The following is a 19,723-nucleotide window of genomic DNA, read 5'->3' as shown; positions in this document are numbered from 1 at the left end:
ACATCACATAACTAAATATTATTCTCGTTTCCACAAGCCATATTTCTTAATGAATTCCCTAATTAATTTAATTCACACAATGTGCATAATTTGGAGCTGCAAATGTCAGTGGGTCAGACTTAACCATATTGTTGCTGGCTGTCTCTTCCAACGAGTGCCATATTAGCACAACATGACCTCTATGTAAATTACACAGACCAATTGTTGTAATTTTAATTCCAGGGTGTAATTAACATGTTCTAAAGATATCATACAAGTACATTTAGCTCATTTTACACATGCCAGCGACAATGTCAGGTTTCCATTTGCCTTCATTTTCTGTAATCCCATTGATGGGAAATGGCATGACGGCTTATGTTGCATATGTCAATTATGACCCAAAAAGCCTCTTTTTTTATGTGTCTTGTATTTAAGTGCTGAGCTTTCTTGTCAGGGTGACTCAACACACTCAGAATGCTGGAGCTGTGAGCATTTAGAGACTCATTCGGAAAGCACTTCCATGTAAATTATAAGAGTATTTCTAACAGAGGTGGGCATTCGAACTACCGCTGTTCTTACTTTTTTAATTACGCACTCCATCCTTCTGAGGTCAACGGGCAGAATCAGAGTTAGTAAGCTCGAAAGATGTCACAGAGGTAAGTGTGACTCCAGAGTGAAATATTGATACCCCATGGATCACAATGGTAGCGTTAATGATTTTCGAGCAGTGAATTACTGTTGTGTGATTATTCTCAATTGGTTTTCAGTTTCTACTTTTCTTGTAAAAGAAAATATTGCAATTATTTCCCAGAACATCTGAGGGACCATTTTATTCAGAGTGCAAAGTTACAAACCTAGACTGTAAATCATCAACTTATCTTTTTCATTATTAATTAATCTACTGAATATCACTTAATTTCTGCAAAAATTTCGGAAAATAAGGAAAAAATATATAATTACAATTTCCAAAAGCCACAGGTGATGTCTTTAAATTGCTGATTTTGGCCAAGAAAAATATCAATATCAATTGATGTTCAAACCGAGAAAAGCAGCATCATCTCAAATTTGAGAATCTCAAACAAAAATGCTTAAAACCAGTAATCAAATGTGAAAATGATTGCAGACTAACAATTAATGGACTAATCATTTCAGCTCTTCGGTGTATTCCATTGGTAAAAGAAGCACATACGTGTGTGTGTGTGTGTGTGTGTGTGTGTGTGTGTGTGTGTGTGTGTGTGTGTGTGTGTGTGTGTGTGTGTGTGTGTGTGTGTGTGTGTTTGCACATTGTTTTACTTCAGGTAACACAATGAATGAAATCCTGTGTAATTACGCTCGTGATCATCTCACTGCTGTAAATGCTCCGTCACTTCTGTATCGCTGGCGTTTTTCGAAATGTTGTGCCCATCCAGTTTAGAGAAAATACAATCAAATTTACCAAATGATGCCATCATGAGTGAGAATGCAGACATGGATGAATAAATGAATAAATTGCCCAGTGGATGGAACATATAAGCTAACACATGCATTGCAGGGCTCGGGGGCTGTCCTGAGGCCAATCATTTAGCTAACACACTAATGAAAGCGTGTGTAGTGTGGTTAAGGGCAGCCACCATGGGAGGTACCACTCCCCTCCCTCCTCATGTTGGGGAGCGTTAATAGGCTGGATGGAGCCAATGGAGCTCCCAGGAGAGGCCTGCTGATGAAGAGGAAAACCTGTCGTCGCCTTCACTAATCACTGCCTAATGGCTGCAGTAACACAGGTTTTACAAATGTGATCATGCATGTGTGTGTGCCTGTGCACATCTGCGCATTGTGTGTGAGAAATACTGCAGTTTTTAAGATATCGGTCGTTTCACGAGAATGCTCTTTGCCTGTTGTTTCTATGCTCGGTCGTGTGCATATTTTGCTACCAAAGATGTTCGTTAAAAATGAAATTTACATAACGAGTGTCGGGTTATTGTGCTTTTGCAGGTATTGTTGGATTCCCCATCACCGAACCAAAAAATATAAAGATTTTGGAGTTTGTTTGTTTTGTTTTGTATCGTTAAAAGGTCACTGTCAAACTGACTGACAGCTCTAAATACTGTAACATCATTTTAAAGGGAAATCAATTCAGAGCTACAACGAGAAGCCCATTTATCGATTAGTCGATCGACAGAAATTTATCAGCAACTGTTTTGATAACTGATTGTCATTTTTTAACTTCCAGCTTCTATTTTGTGAGGATTTGCACATTTTCTGTTTTAGTAGTACTGAATATGTTGGCATTTTGGGCGTTTGCTCGGACAAACAAGTCATTTGAATACGTTTCCAGCTTTTTACCTTCGCATTGAAAATGCCAGAAGGTTATGTTTTGATCGCCGTGTATTTATTTATTTATTTATTTATTTGTATGCGTGTTATTCGCAAAACTCAAAAAGTATTGAACCGAATCGCATGAAATTTGGTGGGATGATTGTTTATTATCCGGGGACCAGTTGATGAGATTTTGGGATCGATCGGGTCAAAGGTCAAAGGTCATGAACAGGTCAAAATCTTTCGCAGAACTCAAAAAGTATTGAACCGAATCGCATGAAATTTGGTGGGATGATTGTTTATTAACCGGGGACCAGTTGATTAGATTTTGGGATCGATCGGGTCAAAGTCAAAGGTCATGAACAGGTCAAAATGTTCTTGAATCACATGAAATTTGGTGGGATGATTGTTTATTAACCGGGGACCATTTGATTAGATTTTGGGATCAATCGGGTCAAAGGTCAAGGTCAAGGTCATGGAAAGGTCAAACTCTTTTTTTACCATAGCACGATACATTTTTGTCCAATTGGCATGCAACTAATGCCAAAATGTTCATAATTCAATGCCCAATCTTGTGATATGCGAAGGTATGCGCTCTACTGAGTGCCCATTCTAGTTTTAAACTGTGATGGACATTTTGACATTCTTTACATTTTATGGACTAAATGGGCTAATTAATTAACCAAGACAATGAACAGCAGATAAAACAATAATAAAAATAATACTTAGTTACAGTCCTAAATAAATATCTTCCCCTTTGTTAACAGTATATGACTAATATTTAACAATAAAGCCGGTCTAATTCTCATCATGATCAATTGAGAAAAAACTAAATTTCATATTTTTCATCAGATCTTCGCATTACATGTATCAAGTTGTTGCTCAAACATTGAGTCATATAAAATAAAAAAGAAATACATCACAATGAGCTGACAAATCGTGGTGTCAAATATCTTTATTGACATTCCCTGGATTAAATTGATCAATAACTTCAGCCTGAAGTTTAGCATCGATTACAGGATGAAAATAGCAGCTGCATTTAAAATAAAGCCAATATTATAATAATGGTGGCAACTCTGTTCCTGTTAGCTTACAGTGTTTGCATGTGGATCACAAAGCTCACCTGCACTGAGTGATGTTAGCTCTGACCTAATGTCTGGCAGCACACAACGCCTGCTTGTTAGCACCGCGGTTCATCAAGTTACACAACATTTAGGGTGCGGCGCCTTCCTTGTTGGGCGTGCACTGCAGGTCCAACTTGTTTGAAATCGTGATACGCGACACACGATGACGTCACCATGGCTGGGCTTCAGCTTGACGTAAACTCGCAGGTTGACGCCGACACAATTGGCTCGTCTGTATACATTTTGACAACGTAAACGTCAAGCTGGACAACTTTAAGAAATCACTTCCGGTTAAAATCCACAGAATAAAAGTTCTGTTCTCGGTTGCTTTTTCGAGAGCTTTCCACCACATCACATGGGCCTCATCAGCAGATTAGTTCAGTTACCGTGCAAATAGGGGTCGTTCTACCTCCCATGACTCGGAACACCAGCTGGGACTTGTCATGCATGTTGATTTAAAGGAGCAACATGTAAAGTATAGCCAGATGCTCCAAATAGGAGACAGCACTCCACTGCTATGTCCATACAATATATTTACGGTCATCAGTTATACTTTTTTTTTTTTTAAGCCAGCTACTAACTAACAGCAGGGCAAGACAAATATACCACGAAACTGCATAAGCCAGTCAAAATAACATATTGTAATATTGTATATGCCGGCACTGTAGTTTACTTTAGCCAACTGTGTGTTGGTGCCACTAACCGGGTATGTTTATTGGATTAAATTCAGAGTATCATAAACGAGAAATGACCCGCAACTTCGTCTCGTTGTCCCTGTAACCAGAAGGCCAGCTCAGTAGCCAGATGTGCTCCGTGAGATGGACGCCCAGTCAGCTGACACTAGGATCAGATCCAGATGTGGGGGCGTTCACTGCTTCCAGAGTTGCGCCTGCTCTTCTCCCAGCAGCTGGGTCATTTTCTCTTTTCTGCCACTTTAAAAATTGGATTGAATTTTTCCAATGAGAAAAACATCAAAACGCACAAACCCAACGTACCTGCAACTTGCAACTTAATTGACGATCCCGGAGCATTTCTAATTATGTGTCCCCTACAGTGACTATGGTGCCTCTCAAAGTACAAAACAGGACCGGCTGTCCCTGGAACATTTAATATCAACACTGTAATGTGTGCACATATATCCTACACATTGACCTTTCAGGCCTTAGAAACAGAATTTTGATCTCAAGGTCAAATTGTTCGCTAACTTTTCAACCATGTCATCAGCCAAATGATTTCTGATTAAAAACAACAACATGGATGATGCCTTGGTCCAGAACCCTCCGACTCCATTGAGTTGACTTGACAATTCTGTACTGATATAAGGAATATGTACATGTGAAGTCCGAGAGGATTATGTAAAATACAACAAAAATGTATAGTAGCAAGACAAGACAACACTGTGGCCAGAAAAATGAGAAAATTAAACTTGAATTGACTGCAATATAAAGCATGGCCGACACTTGTATTGGCATGTTTTAGACTCATTATTGAAGTCCGCTATCTTACCCCAAAGTAGTATTGGTAAAATGAATGATCTACTCATTTTTTAGGTGGGTAAGAAAACATGTTCCAGTCATATTTCTCACTTCTTTGTGCTTTTTAGTGTCCCCCAGCAAACTGTTTCCGTCTGCACGTTGAACGCTTTATTTTGAAGGATATAAACACTTCCGGCGCCGCTCTCGCGGTCTCTGGCTCGCTTGCTGTTCGCTGCGTGCAGTAGGCCGACTCTTTCCTGCCAATGTGTCCAATCACAGTTTACTGACACAGTGGAAGTTGGTCGCTACGTACTCATACAAACAAAAGAACAACCGGTGTCAGTCAAAGTTGTGTCGTGGAGGTTCAACGACGAAGCCAACAACTTTAGCAAAGTTTCTGTGAGTGACGAAGACTTTTTTCTTCTTTTTTTCTTCTTCCTGGAATACAAAGAAACGTACCCGCTCACGGTTCCGCTGCGGTTGGAGGTGACCGGAGAGACGGTGTGGGTCAAACGCGTACCGCTGTAGCTTTGTGTCGGGCTCGGTTCTGCGCGTCTGGCGCTGCGCTGTTCCCGACTGACAACCCCGACTACAGCTGCTACTGCTGCTGCGTGTGGTATTCCTAGTATGCCACGCAGGCAGATAACATCTCCAAAGAAAAGGGAACTTAGAAGTGAACCACACAGTATGATTCTTTGACATTTTACTTCTGAATTTTCACGTGGAAGTCCATTTTTTTTAATTATTATAGTTTTTTTACCCAAAATGATGAGGATTAGGAGATACTTACGGGGGAGCGGGAGGGTTCTCGCCTTCGTGTTTATCGCCTCTGTCATTTGGCTGCTGCTGGACATGGCAGCACTTCGCATGTCGATGGACGATGTGAACAGTCAGCTGCTGAAGGAGCGAGTCATCAGAGACCGGGAGATCTCCAAACAGCAGCGGGGGACACAGTTGGTGAAACAGGGCTTTAAAAACCCGGTTCAGAGGGTGGACTTCGCTGTTACACGTGCTGGGAAAGGACCACTCAGTTCAAGCATCAAACTGGCTCATGTGTACAGACATGGAGGCCAGAAAGCTGGTCACCAAGGAGGTCATCTCCCCAAGGCTGACGAACCCAAACATGTTGCTTCTGAACATAAAGAAGGACACTACAATGTCGCACTGAAGCAGGATGGTCCTGCCAAGAAGAAAGCAGTCGACTTGGATCTGAATGGGATGAAATCGGAGACAAGTCGAGGAATGGATGTCATTATTAAAAGGACGTTACCTGTGGTGGTGTCTAATACAACTCAAGTGCCGCCTGTTGTGCACAAAAACAAACATGGAAAGAAGGGACCCATTCATTCTGAACCTAAGGTCGAGACTGTGACGGAAGTGAGTGTGCTTAAGCCCGTGGAGGCACACCCTGTTAAGACAACAACTAAATTAATACAGAAGGATGGAAAAGGAAAGGTAGTAGATGACACTGCAAGTGTCCACAAAGTGATTTCCTTGGATTTGACTAACGTTCCCAGAGACGCCAACGCAATGGGCCAGTTCGGTCAGGCGGCCCTTGTCGCCAGTAACGAAGACGCAGAGGTGAAGAAGAGATGGAACGAAGGGCACTTCAATGTCTTCCTGAGCGACAAGATTCCAGTGGACCGTGCCGTGCCAGACACCAGGCCTGAGATGTGAGTCCTCATTGCACATTTGACCTCTCGCAGTGCTTTGACTGCCAAGCTGAATTGTTTTTGTTGATTTTTATTTGTAGGTGTGCACAGCATCTGGTCCACGATAACTTGCCGTCCACCAGTGTGATCTTCTGTTTCGTGGATGAAGTTTGGTCCACGCTCCTCCGCTCTGTGCACAGTGTGCTCAACAGATCTCCTCCACACCTCCTCACAGAGATCATTCTGGTGGATGATTTCAGCACCAAAGGTAATGGGGATGCTTTACGAATAGAGCATCCTACTTCCAATGGGTCTTCACGGGTCCACAAGATTTGACAACTGCAGCAGCTAAAGCACCGGAAAACTGCTAATGACAACACTAAGCTGTTATTATTAGAGTCCACATTATGTCCAATAAGTATGATATTTACCGGCCTTATGTAGAGTGTTGTGCTAGACTAGATACACTTGCTTGTTTATAGCCTGATGGTTTTTTTTGAGTAACTAAAATATAGTAATAATTAATAAGTTGTCTAATAGTTAGACTTCAGTCTTCTGACTATCAACTTTCTTGCAGCTGCCTCTGTGACTGTAAGTCTTGATTGCTCTCTTTGTATTTTGTACATGTATTTATCTTTGGTCAAGTCTTTTTTAACCCTAGAGCCTAGTCCCGAGAACCTAGCCTACTTCTATCCAGTCAAAACCAATATTTGAAAGTAAAAAATGCAATCAAAAGGTAAATCAAAGGTAATCGTTGTCCACATTATTACATGAGAATGCAGACCTGTGTGAGCTTCAATGTAAGTCCACCAAAGTGAAAACAAATCACACAACTCTGTCGTCTTGGAGAATTTGGGGAGAGTTAGGTAATAGTAATTATAAATAAATAATAATATAAACACATTTCTTTAAGTACTCCCAGATGTGTGGTTATTAAAGATACAAGATATGTACGTGGGGAAACATTTTTATATTGATCATAAACCTGCCAGTGCTCTCCGGAGGACAAACTAATGATGTTTCTATCACTTTATGAATCAAGCGCTATGTAACATACATTATAGTTGGAGCTTTTTGCAAACACATTTTAATGAACATTCCAATATGAAATATGTCTGTTAAAGTATATTGGAGTCGAAAATAGTCCCCAACTGTTATTAAAGACTTGCCCATATGGTTCCCGGTAGTTTGTGCAAGTTTAAACTAAGTGGATCTAATTCGATTCTTACATGCTGTATGTCATCTGTTCAAGCTTTAAGCACTTTTCTCTGCTGCAAGTGTCGTTAAATCATATGTAATATTTTTCTCATGGCAGACTATCTGAAAGAGCAGCTAGACACATACATGTCCCAGTTCCCCAAAGTGCGAATCATTCGCCTGAAGGAGCGGCAAGGCCTCATCAGGGCCAGGCTGACTGGAGCGGCGGTAGCCAAAGGTAACCACTGTTGTGCTTTTGTCATAAATATCATCAATGTATGGTTTGCATCGTTGAGGGATTATGTCCCTCGAAAAAGAAAGAGGAAGGCAGGTGTCACATGCATGTGTCAAATCATGTGGTCAGACTTTGTAATTGGCCCACTGAAAACACAAGGCTGACCTTGTATTTACCATGTGTGTCTGATAAAAAGCATGCAGGCAAAGTTTCAAATTACAAATGTACTTTTAACACTGTTGCAAATCCAAGCTGCCTGCTAGTTTGGTGCGACCACATCTGCAGCACGGGACGCATTTTAGTCTGTTTGCATGGAATAACACAAGTGTAAACGTTCATGTGGCAGTCTTGTAACAAATACACGACCGAAACATGAGAGCAATGCCAGTTGAAAGGCAAACTGAGTTGCATGCATATTATTTACTTACTTAAATAAACAACTCCCTCTCAAGTTTTTCAGCATTAGAATGCACACTTCAGAATCAGAATTGTATTTATTGCCAAGTAGGTTTACACCTACCTGGAACTTGGTTATTTGTTTAACTGCAGCAGGATGCTTGTTTCCTTTCAACGCTCTGTAGGCGAGGTTCTTACCTTCCTCGACTCCCACATTGAATGTAACGTGGGCTGGCTGGAGCCGCTGCTGGAGAGAGTCTATCTGGACCGCAAGAAGGTGCCCTGTCCGGTTATTGAAGTCATCAGTGATAAGGACATGAGGTGACTCAACACAGTCTCGATTTGACAAGCCATATACGTGTCATCATCAACTGTCATTTTTGACGTTATATTTTTTTGCCCTGGTTCTTTCCTCTTTATAGTTATTTGCTGGTTGACAACTTCCAAAGAGGTGTTTTCAAATGGCCTTTGGTTTTCGGCTGGAGTGCACTACCAGAGGAGTACATTAGGAAGAATAACATGACCGTCTCCGATCCCATCAGGTACCTAAACATCAATTATTATATTCATATTGTATTATTATTTCTACTGCATCTTGTATTTATTCATATCTTACAGATGTCCAGTTATGGCTGGAGGCCTTTTCTCCATCGACAAGAAATACTTCTTTGAGCTTGGCACTTATGATCCGGGCCTGGATGTGTGGGGTGGGGAGAACATGGAGATTTCATTTAAGGTATATCACTCGTGGAATTCATACATGAGCATTGGCCACGGGTGTTTGTGAATGCCTCCGAAGTTCTCCCACATGACTCCTTATCCTACGTGTTGCCATTTGTGCAGATCTGGATGTGTGGCGGGGAAATCGAGATTATCCCCTGCTCTCGAGTGGGACACATCTTTCGAGGACAGAATCCTTACAAGTTCCCCAAAGACAGGCAGAAAACAGTGGAGCGTAACCTGGCGAGGGTGGCAGAGGTCTGGCTGGATGAGTACAAGGACCTTTTCTACGGCCATGGCTACCACCACCTGCGAGATAGAAAGGCCATTAACATCGGCAACCTCACCGATCAGATTGAGCTGAGGAAGAAGCTCAAATGCAAGAGCTTCCAGTGGTACCTGGACAACGTGTATCCAGATATGAAGCCTCCCTTAGTCCAAGCTGAGGGCCTGGTATGTTGTTAAATAAATGTTGTTTACATTTTCCTCAAACATCTGTTTATAAAAAAAAAGGCCTCCCTCCTTTTAAGCTACTGTCATGACTGCTGACAACCCAAACCGAGACCCGTTGTCATGCTTAACTCTAAAAACGTCAACGCATGTTTACCGTGCTGTTGTTTAACGTTGTTACAGTCTTTCTCGTCTAATTTGTCCCTGTAGGTCTTTAATCGCGGCTTAAGAAAATGCCTGACTCTGCAGAAAGGCTCTCTGTCGTTTGACACGTGTGACCTCAGCAGCCAGGTAGGTGTCTTTATTTTATCTCACTCATGATTTTACTGTAAAACAAATAATCTAAATCCAGTCAAATGCAATCACAGTGGGATCCAAGACCAACACGGGTGGAGTCTGGGACGAGACAAAGCCTTTCCTAATGTGGACCTTTTGGATTCAGAGCAGCCACTGAGCCATCCTTCAAAATCTGTCAGTCTTCATGGAGCATAATTACATCATGTCACTCTCCTCTCTTTCTCTCTCTTTCTCCGGTATTCAGAGTCAGCACTTTAATTACACCTGGATGAGACACGTTCGCCAGCAAGATCTATGCATCGCTCCCCACGGCAACGGCAGCGGCTTTGCTTTACAATTATGTGACAACGCCGTGCCTGAACATCGCTGGTTGCACAAATCATCCAACTCCGCTCTGGTAGGCTGGCTTCGGGTGTGCCGTTTGTTTTGTCTGCTGTCTGTGTTTCTGAGTCTCTGTATTTAAGACGGGCTGGCCTTGCTTCAAAATGTTGCCGTCAGTCGGACATTAGTGTCGTAGAAACAAAGAGTGCTTAGAGGCTGAAGCGTTGCCCGTTAATCATGTCTCCTGTTTTGTCTTTGTGAAGGCGGACCACCTCATAGCAGAGTATGCGTCCAAGCGCATGTGCCTGGAGGCGGGGCCTAAAGGGGACACTCTTCACCTGAATTCGTGTGAAAGCAGAAACGCCTTCCAAAAGTGGGAGTTCACAAAATACCACACTCAGTGATGAGACGGACATGTGCCGAGCACGACGGAGACCGAGAGAGTGGCGTCACGTGACGGGCCCGTCTGTGGTCCAGACCCAACACACGGCTGTCGAGAGGAGGCGGGAAGCGCTTTCGTGGCAGTCACATGTGTGGAGTAAAGCAAAGGGTGTGGGGGTGTGCAATGTTTCTAATTTCCTTTTGATTATATCGCCATGGACTGACCTTGAGTTTTGAACACTTGTACCAGAGGACAAAGAGCATCTTCTCTCCGATGTGGACCAGAGTTTGCTCAAAGGATTCGGGTGACTGTCAGGAGAAGAATACTCCATTTTGAGTGCAAAATATCATCTCACTGCCAAAGATGAAACAGTGACTCTTATTTCTGAGATGAATAAAGTGATTTTCTTTTTGTGTTTGCTCTGCTGGGATTGAATGAGTTCTCTTGTAAAAATGTATTAGTTAGTAAACATTTCTCTTATTTCCTGTGAGACATCTTGCTTAGTAGATGTCACTTACTTTGATGTTTGGTGAGGCACATGGTTGAAACGGCTGCTTCTATGTTTTTAAGCATTATTTAGGTGTTTCTTTTATTTGTATTTTTTTACTGTCCCTTTTGTATGAATTTCTTCTTGACACTAGAGGGAAGTGTTGTTCAGAACATGCAATAAATCTATGCTGTGACTTCATGATTGTGTGACCCGTCTAACCCCTTTACCACATACTGGTAGAAATGGATTTGATTAAGAAATAAAATGATGGCGATAAGGGTTTAATAGCATGTATTACTTTATTGTTATCACCAGTCTTTAGGACAAGTAAGTATGTAGGTTGAGGTAATCACTTAAATGCGTACCTTAATGCTAGAGGTTAATACCAAACAGATCATAGTTATTAGTAGAATTATAAAGGCCTACGTGTCTTATTTATGTAATCTGCTGCTCAAATACCTGCCTGACATAAAATGTTTTCATCCTAAAACTATCAAATGAAAACATTAAGTGTTTGGCGTAGCACTTCTTTTGGGGCAATCTTGTGTAACCTGGAGAGTTTCATCGATTTCCAATACGCACACATTTTAGAACAAATAAATATGTACATTGTGTACCACACGTTTTAGATATGCAGTCAGTTTTGTTATGTTACATTTTTCTTAAAAGAGCATAAAACCATAATCTTATAAATGCATGATCATGTACTCAAAGTCCTCTATCTTCTGGCGGGTGTTGCCTCTGCGGATCTTGCGGTACGACATGGTGTCGTATTTCGAGGAAGAGAGGTGGTTGTAGGATGTCTTTGGCTGAGGCAGAGTGGAGTAGCCTGAACTGGAGTTGTGATGAAAGCCCACAGGGACATGAGAGCTCTGGTCCTCCTCCAGCTCCAGCTGAAGCAGCCTGCCACCAGACATCTGGAGTTCAGCACTATAACTCTGCTCTGGGACGTCTGCCTTCCTGCTCGGCCTTGCACAATGCTCCTCGTTGGCTTGGTAAAGGGGTTCAATGCTCTGGGTCACTTCTATTTTTTCAACTGGGAGATTCACTGAAAAAAAGAAGAGGAAAGGAGAATCTGTCTTGTCAACAAAAACCTTCCTTTCAAATAATGTTTTACCACACATTAAAGCTAAATTCCTCTCACCTTTTTCTGCTGGTATGTTGTGCTGCATTTGCATGTTTGTGATGGTGCAGGTTAGAGATTCTCCACAGGCGCTCGCTGACATCTCTGCAGTTAGACTAGACTGTGCTCCTGGTTCTGAAGCATCTGACTGGTCCATGGGTACAGCTTTTGCTTTCTGGAGCACTTGTCGATTCTCTTCTTGCTCACTCAGAATGACCTGAGTCACTTCCGTCTCCAACTCTGCGATTTCGTTGTCCATGGTGCATTCATCCCCCGTATCATCCTCATCAGCTGCCACACTGTTGACAAGAAGCTTCCTGTTGTTAGCACCAAACCCACAAGATGTGTTCGCTTTTATTTCCTGATGAGCTCGGTCCTCGTCACTGTAGAACACCGAGTCATCTCCCTCCTCCATGGACCACACGTCTCTTTCTTCAGGATCCTCCAGGCTCTGGAGGGCCTCAAGAGTGATCCCTCCAATGATCTCCAGTACCTGGGATGGGAGTGCATCTTCTTCTATTGTGAGCCTCGGGGCCTTTGGAGGCATTGTGCGTGTCTCCATCTCCAGCTCTCTGGTTTTCTTTCCTCTTTGATAGCGATGATAGTCCAGCTTCAATGCTCTTCGATGTTTTTTGCTTCACTAGTTCTTAAATAAAAATGTGAGCGTTTCACCGTTCTGAGCATGTTACCAGAAAAACTTATTGTCTTACTTTGTCAAAGCGTGAAGAAGGAATCCATCCTGCATTTCAGTGAGCAGCGCACGGTGAAGCTCTCTAGTGTGCTCTCTAGTGCGAGTACCATGTAAGTCTGTGTGCATGGTGAACAGGGGTTTTGTTGTGGCCCCAACAAAGACTCTTTGTGACTCTGGCATCTGCATATTGAAGTGATTGTACTCATTCTTCGATAATCTGTTGGGTGACCACCTTCATTTTGTAACCTTGTGAGTCTGGATTAACATTCTCCTATAGGTTCGCTTTACAGTGTTTCACCTTACACATGTGATGAAGCTAAGCCCCAATTTGCACATAAATCCATACCACCTAAAATGATAATATAACAGGATATTTAAACACATAACATCAGCACTGTTAGAGGTAAAAAAATATATAAAATTCTCCAGTATTTTTCTTTTAAAGCAAAAATTAGAGTAAATTCCAAGAAGTACAGATTTGTGGATTTTCATCTCCCTTTAATCACGTCACAACCCTCAGATTTATCTTGTAACCATGTTAAAGGTTTGGAAACATACCTAATTGTGTAAAAGTAGTTAGATCAGAAAGCCATAGTAAGAAAAATAACTTTGATTATCATTTACAACATTATTAGATTGTGTTATAATCTGTCATGGGAGATATTTTGCTGCTGAAATACTACATGTACTCTTTGAATGTCAGAATGTTGATACTTCCTCCACGCTGTCCGCATGCAACACAACCTTTCCTGAAGAAACTTTTTTAATAAGAGGCATTTCCATTGAAGCATTTCATGTTCTGCTTCATAACACAAAACAAGTGGAAAAGTGGTGATTTTCTAAATGATCTCTCTCCTGGTTTTGCAGCTTGAAAATAAACAGCGTCATCGTGAATGGCAATCATCAAGAGCAGGAACACTGTATAGTGTATCATACATTGACAATGCCTCTCTCTCTCTCTCAACAGCAGGAAACCAAAGAAGTGAGACTTATTACAGGAAATGTGTGAGGTTTCTATTCTCTTTTTGTATTAATATTATTTTGTGTGTATGAGTAAATCATGTGCAACACCCGAGTCATCATCAATGTAGCCCACTCTGTTATGCACAAATTATATTTTTCCTTTTGAAAGTGTAACTTTAGAATGAGTGTGGATTATTATCTGGTTTATGAAGGAACACACTGGTGGGTTTGTAAGACTATCTTTTTTATTTTATTTTACAGATTCTCTTGATTTGATACCAACAAAATAAAGCATGACATTCTGTTAAACGTTGTATTGTCTTGCCACTGAAAGTGAAATTTGCACATTTAATTACATTCAGAATGTACAAGAAACAGTTTCAGTGTTTTTGAACAAACACTGAGAGTTGAAGTGAAGTAGCTCCAGCCCCTTGTGCCCACATCCTGTTGTGAGCTGAGCGAAGTAGAGCTTTGCTTTTGGTTTGCAGCACCTGAATGTGACAGACGACCACTTTAAATGTCTATCCGACCTGAAAGATACATTGTTATCATGTGTTTTATGTCACAATAGTCTCATTTGGAAATCCACGATGCTAGTTAACACATCCGGATTAATGCAGTTTCTTATTCAAGCTAGTGGTATACATAATATAATTTATTATAATCTTATTGACATATATTAATTTCAACAACAGAATATTGTCAGAATGCTTTTGTGCTATCCACAAGTCTAAGCCAAGCAGAACCCTCTTGAGTAAACTTTGATATTGACAAATGCCGAGCCCCTGACATGTCTGTCATCTCTGTGTTTCCCATGGAGACAAAAAATGGTTGTTAAAAAAGGTTTTACCCATCCTTAATTGTGGGGAAACACTTAATTACAGTGTTGTTTTCCCTCTGCGACAAGAGCATGAGAAACCATGTTCAACAAGTCACTGAATATTGGTTCCCCCCTCCTCCTCTTCAACTGATCGCTGGAGTCCAGGAATTAACTTCATTATGTGTTTGCGAACACTGGCCTTCCTGCTTTTACGGGGAAGGGTACCGAACAAGGAGGACATCCTTGTCTCCTCCCAGGAAGGAGAGAGGGAGCTGCTGCTGCTGTGGCTGAGGGATTGGTGGTGTCGGCTGGAGCTCCAGGAAAACCTGCAGGAGCTGAAGTCTCTGAAGAGGAAGCAGCCGTCCTCTGCAGGGCTGGGAGAGCACAGATCCCCAAACACGCTGGCCTGGTCACTGTCATCTGTCATCGTGCTCCTGTAACTACCGTCACTAGAGAAACGCCGGCCACAGCGCACTGTGGGGGAGCTCGGCATGGCTGAGGGGTCAGCTGAGAGGTTAAAGTTACCTGGAAACAAAACAAAGTCCCCGTGAGAGAAAGCTACGGATGACGGGAAGTTAGCATTTTGCTTCTCGTCAGAATCCTCTTTGTTCATCTGTCAGGGGAACTCCTTCATCTCATGCATCTGGCGTTCACACTTGAATTCACATCACCAGCAGCGTCGCTTCAGAAAGGAAGCGCTGCGGTCTGGCAGAGGAGCAAACCCTCTCACCTCGCATGAGACGTTGTTCCTGTTGTGTAAGGCCTTGCAGCTCCAACAATTTCACATGCAGTGATTGCTGTATGGGCAAAAAAAAACATCAGGGTTTTTCTTCCAGTAGTCTACGATCTTTTTTATTATTATTATCAGTTTTGCTCTTTCATTATTTTGAGCTGTCAGGGTCAAAGAGACACACCTTAAGCAGGTTCATCTTCTTCTCCAGCTCTATCTGCTTCACCATGTTCCCACATACAGTCTCCATCCTGGAATCACATAGCAACAGAATAATCACTCACACTTTCAACAGCAAACAGCTGTTATCAAACTGTTTTATATTTCTGTGCAGTATAGATTTATCCCCTGATGTGCTTTATTGCACAACCCATTAGTATCACTTACTTTAGACTGTTGGTGGATTCTCTTATGAGATCCAGTATGTGCTGATGAGATGATCCCTCAATGCTGAGCCCATTGATGGTGACGATAATATCTCCTGCAATAAATGAGGATGCCAAAAGAATTTAACATGACTTTGCACTGTATACATGTGCATCAGTGTGTGTGTGTGTGTGTGTGTGTTTGTGTGTAGAAGTGACATATCTGTCAATATGTACAACAGAAAGATACAATAAGGTGTGAGGGTTTCGTATGTGTATCCCTGTTTCTACAAAACAAATTAAACATTTTAAACAACCTTTAAAAAATCTATGAAACTAAAATGATTATTTTTTCTAAAAACTGGTCATTTAAAAAGCCTAGTATGTTTCCAAAAATGCCAAGCTGGCTGACCGTGAAAATGAACATACATTTTAGAGAGGTTTCAAATACTTTTATTTTGTCATACTTTTTTAACATTTAACATTTAACATTTGTAACCCTTTGCATTGGACTGTTTTTTGTGGTGACATAGCTAGACTCCATTGCTTTATTAATATTTTGCATGTACAGGACTGTCTCAGAAAATTAGAATATTGTGATAAAGTTCTTTATTTTCTGTAATGCAATTAAAAAAACAAAAATGTCATGCATTCTGGATTCATTACAAATCAACTGAAATATTGCAAGCCTTTTATTCTTTTAATATTGCTGATTATGGCTTACAGCTTAAGAAAACTCTAAAATCCTATCACATAAAATTTGAATATTTCCTCAGACCAAGTAAAAAAAAAGATTTATAACAGCAAAACAAAATCAAACATTTGAAAATGTGTTTCCAGGTGTTTCGAGTTAATTAGACGATTCAAGTGATTTGTTTAATACCCTACTAGTATACTTTTTCATGATATTCTAATATTTAGAGATAGGATATTTGAGTTTTCTTAAGCTGTAAGCCATAATCAGCAATATTAAAAGAATAAAAGGCTTGCAATATTTCAGTTGATTTGTAATGAATCCAGAATGCTTGACATTTGTTTTTTTAATTGCATTACAGAAAATAAAGAACTTTATCACAATATTCTAATTTTCTGAGACAGTCCTGTATGTGTGTGTGTGTGTGTGTGTGTGTGTGTGTGTGTGTGTGTGTGTGTGTGTGTGTGTGTGTGTGTGTGTGTGTGTGTAGGCGTTGGATAAGTGACATACACAGGGCTCTCAAGTCTCACGCATTGAGCGTGAGACTCACGCATTTCAGTCTTATCTCACGCATAGTTCACTACATGTACATACATATAACAGGGCTCTCAAGTCTCACGCATTTCGGTCTTATCTCACGCACTCCCGCCACACATCGAATTCCTCACGCTGAAAAAACCTCTCGGCTATTTAATACTTGAATGCAGGGGTGCTCAATACGCCGATCGATTGTTCCGCTGCAGAGCTCCGACGCCGGTCTGCGCGCATTGGGATGGAGCAAAAAATAGTCACTAGCACTAGCACCCCCCCCCCCCCCCGTCAACAACTTTTCTCGCGCGCGCAACGGTCAGCTGTATCGGGTGCTGATGGAAATCTCACGCTTGCCTGTCTTCAAAACTTGAGAGCCCTGCATACAGTATCTGTCAATATGTACACCAGAAAGATACAATAAGGTCTGAGGGTTGTGTATGTGTACGCCTGTGCCGGGCATGTGAGGAGGGTGTGGGGGGGTTCACCAGTGGTCAGGCCAGCCCTCTCAGCAGCGCTGTCCTCCTGCACTGTGGACACAAACGTGTACATCTCCACTGCAGAGCTGTCCTTCAGCTGCAGGCCGGAGGTCTGCAACAAAATAATTTATCAACACTTTTTCATGAAAAGATTCTCTGACGCACAGAGTGAGCATAATACACATTCTAGAAGCAGAGATTCAAATGCATGACATCGATATACTTTATATGAGTATCTAATGTAGCTCAGCGAAAGTTCAGACAGGAAGACATTGGGTACAGCTGGTTCATTCACAAGTCTTGCAGCGATTACTCCATTAGCTGATTGTGGGCGGGCCCGATGAATGAACCAACCATTTAGAGGCAGCCCAGTTGGGTAAGCCTATCACAGCGTTGTTGGTAACACTTTAAAGTTGTGTTCTCTGCTGCTGTCAGTTGTCGTTTCAGCTCGCGTCAGTTCGACCCTCCTCCACCCCAGGCTCCTCCAATTGGCGTTGCGGCAACGCTTCTTCGACACCACCACCAGTGTCTGGTCTCCATGGGGGGATTCTGCTGGCGCAGATATCAGCATCTCTACCCCTGGTTTATCCTACTTCAGGATGGAGTCCAATCGCCAAAAAGACTTTGCACTATTGCAATATACTATTGTAATCAATGATTGTTAAACTCTAAATACCCGTCTCTCCTGATTGAAATGTGATTACCTGAATTGCAAAACCAAATGTTTCATTGTCTTGTTTTCCCAGAACAATGGTGATTCTGTGCAAAGAAGAAATTCAAAACAAGAGAATAAATATACGGTATTAGGTATTTAATCCTCCTCTAAAATAAAGCAAAAATGTCAAATATATATTTATTATTGTAGTAAGGTTAAAGGTGAAACCTGTAAGATAAATTGCACATCAGATTTTATATATTTACCTTTGAGGGTCAGAGTAATCAACCAGTGAGTTGGAGCGGGTTTGTTTGGGCTGCAAAGAGAGAATGCAGAGTTCCTCTTTAAAACAATATTATAGCTTTAAGTTCTAAAGCTCTCTGGAAATGTAAGAAATTGTTTAATGTGAGAATGATGTTGATCCTACAGTGCGAAGGAATTTAAAAGATTAAAATTGTTTTTGAATTGTGTGTGTTTTTACACTTCATATTGCAGCTATGTATCACACTTGATTTACAGTCTCACCTTGCACACTCGGGGCAGAAAGCCTGTGTTTTGTTGATGTCGATCGTTGTTTCCCTTCAGTGAGCGTTGGTACCAAAGGGAACATTTCTTCCTCAGAGTATTATCCAGAATGTAATTCTCTTGGCTGCCCTGGCGTGAAAGGCCAATGAAATTCATGGTGGACTGCATGGTAGAGTAGTCCTTAAAGCGCCATCACGTCCTGCTGCAGCAGCTCTTCAGTGATCGTGTGGCCCTGCCTCGCTGTGCAGCCAACAGCACAATGTTTCAAGCGGAAATCCACGTCATGTGATGGTTGTGGTGGACCCACATCTGCAGATCACAGCTCACATACCTAATTTCCTGTTCACCTTTGAATTTGTTTTTCTTTCTTCTTTATAGAGAATGGGTGGTTTGCCTTATTGAAACACAAAGGAAGGAGCTTTTTTTTTCACAGTATTCCCCTTCAAACGGTCCCTTTTCCTCTTTCGCAGTCTAACCAATTCGATTTATGGTCTGTCAGAAATCAGCAATGCATGAGAAACTGCTACCTCACGCCTCCAGCAGCACCTGCTTCGAGCCTCTCTCACTCTCAGTTTCTCAATGGGCTTAGCTTCTGCCTGAGCATGAGTCCTGTGTTCTGCCAAGCAGGGTGACTTGTCTTATGAGGACAGACAAAAGGCTGATTTAGCTTGGGGCCAGTGTCACGCTCCCCGAACAGACAGCACGGGTCATTGGGCCGAAGGCATCAGACATGGTTGCTTCAAAAGGAAAATCACAGACACAGGCCGTCAGCAAGGGTGACAATGGTGGATGGCGCTTAAATCTTCTTCCACTACCACACCCTTCCTTACAAAAGGTACACTGTTTTATATCCAGAGCAAATAATATCATCTAACACTGTGCACAAAAGCTGCATTTCTTTGGTGACCAGAAAATCAGAGAAAACTGTTTATATGAACCCAGTTGAAATACTCATCTAGCAGATTGCCTCACAGCAATCCGCTCTGCCCCACTGACCTGCAGCAGAGCCAGTGGCCAAGCGACCACGGGACCGTCTGGAATAGATATCCCATTGGTCCAGGACATGGCAAACTCACATCTCTAGTTAAACCACTATAATATAGAAACGATAACATTGTGCTCTCTTATTTGAAATCA

The 19,723-nt window shown here is 41.8% G+C and overlaps 2 protein-coding genes across 2 annotated transcripts; one reads left to right on the top strand and one right to left on the bottom strand.

The window, feature by feature from the left end:
• The first annotated feature begins 5,048 nt into the window (after positions 1-5,048).
• On the top strand, positions 5,049-11,211 carry LOC130208383 (polypeptide N-acetylgalactosaminyltransferase 5). The gene is made up of 10 exons (XM_056437469.1): positions 5,049-6,546; positions 6,627-6,793; positions 7,841-7,960; positions 8,539-8,674; positions 8,776-8,895; positions 8,972-9,089; positions 9,197-9,526; positions 9,734-9,814; positions 10,065-10,217; positions 10,405-11,211. The coding sequence occupies exons 1-10, from the start codon at positions 5,639-5,641 to the stop codon at positions 10,543-10,545; spliced, it is 2,274 nt and encodes a 757-aa protein (XP_056293444.1). The 5' UTR covers positions 5,049-5,638; the 3' UTR covers positions 10,546-11,211.
• Positions 11,212-14,034: 2,823 nt separating this feature from the next.
• On the bottom strand, positions 14,035-18,755 carry cytip (cytohesin 1 interacting protein). The gene is made up of 8 exons (XM_056434488.1): positions 18,587-18,755; positions 18,328-18,377; positions 18,111-18,165; positions 17,416-17,518; positions 15,728-15,821; positions 15,525-15,591; positions 15,341-15,407; positions 14,035-15,135 (listed from the first exon to the last, which is right to left on the bottom strand). The coding sequence occupies exons 1-8, from the start codon at positions 18,752-18,754 to the stop codon at positions 14,723-14,725; spliced, it is 1,017 nt and encodes a 338-aa protein (XP_056290463.1). The 5' UTR covers position 18,755; the 3' UTR covers positions 14,035-14,722.
• Positions 18,756-19,723: the final 968 nt, after the last annotated feature.

Source organism: Pseudoliparis swirei, chromosome 2 (assembly GCF_029220125.1).
Source record: "Pseudoliparis swirei isolate HS2019 ecotype Mariana Trench chromosome 2, NWPU_hadal_v1, whole genome shotgun sequence".
NCBI lineage: Eukaryota > Metazoa > Chordata > Actinopteri > Perciformes > Liparidae > Pseudoliparis > Pseudoliparis swirei.
The sequence above is the reverse complement of the archived record's forward strand: the minus strand, read 5'-3'. Positions and strand labels throughout refer to the sequence as shown.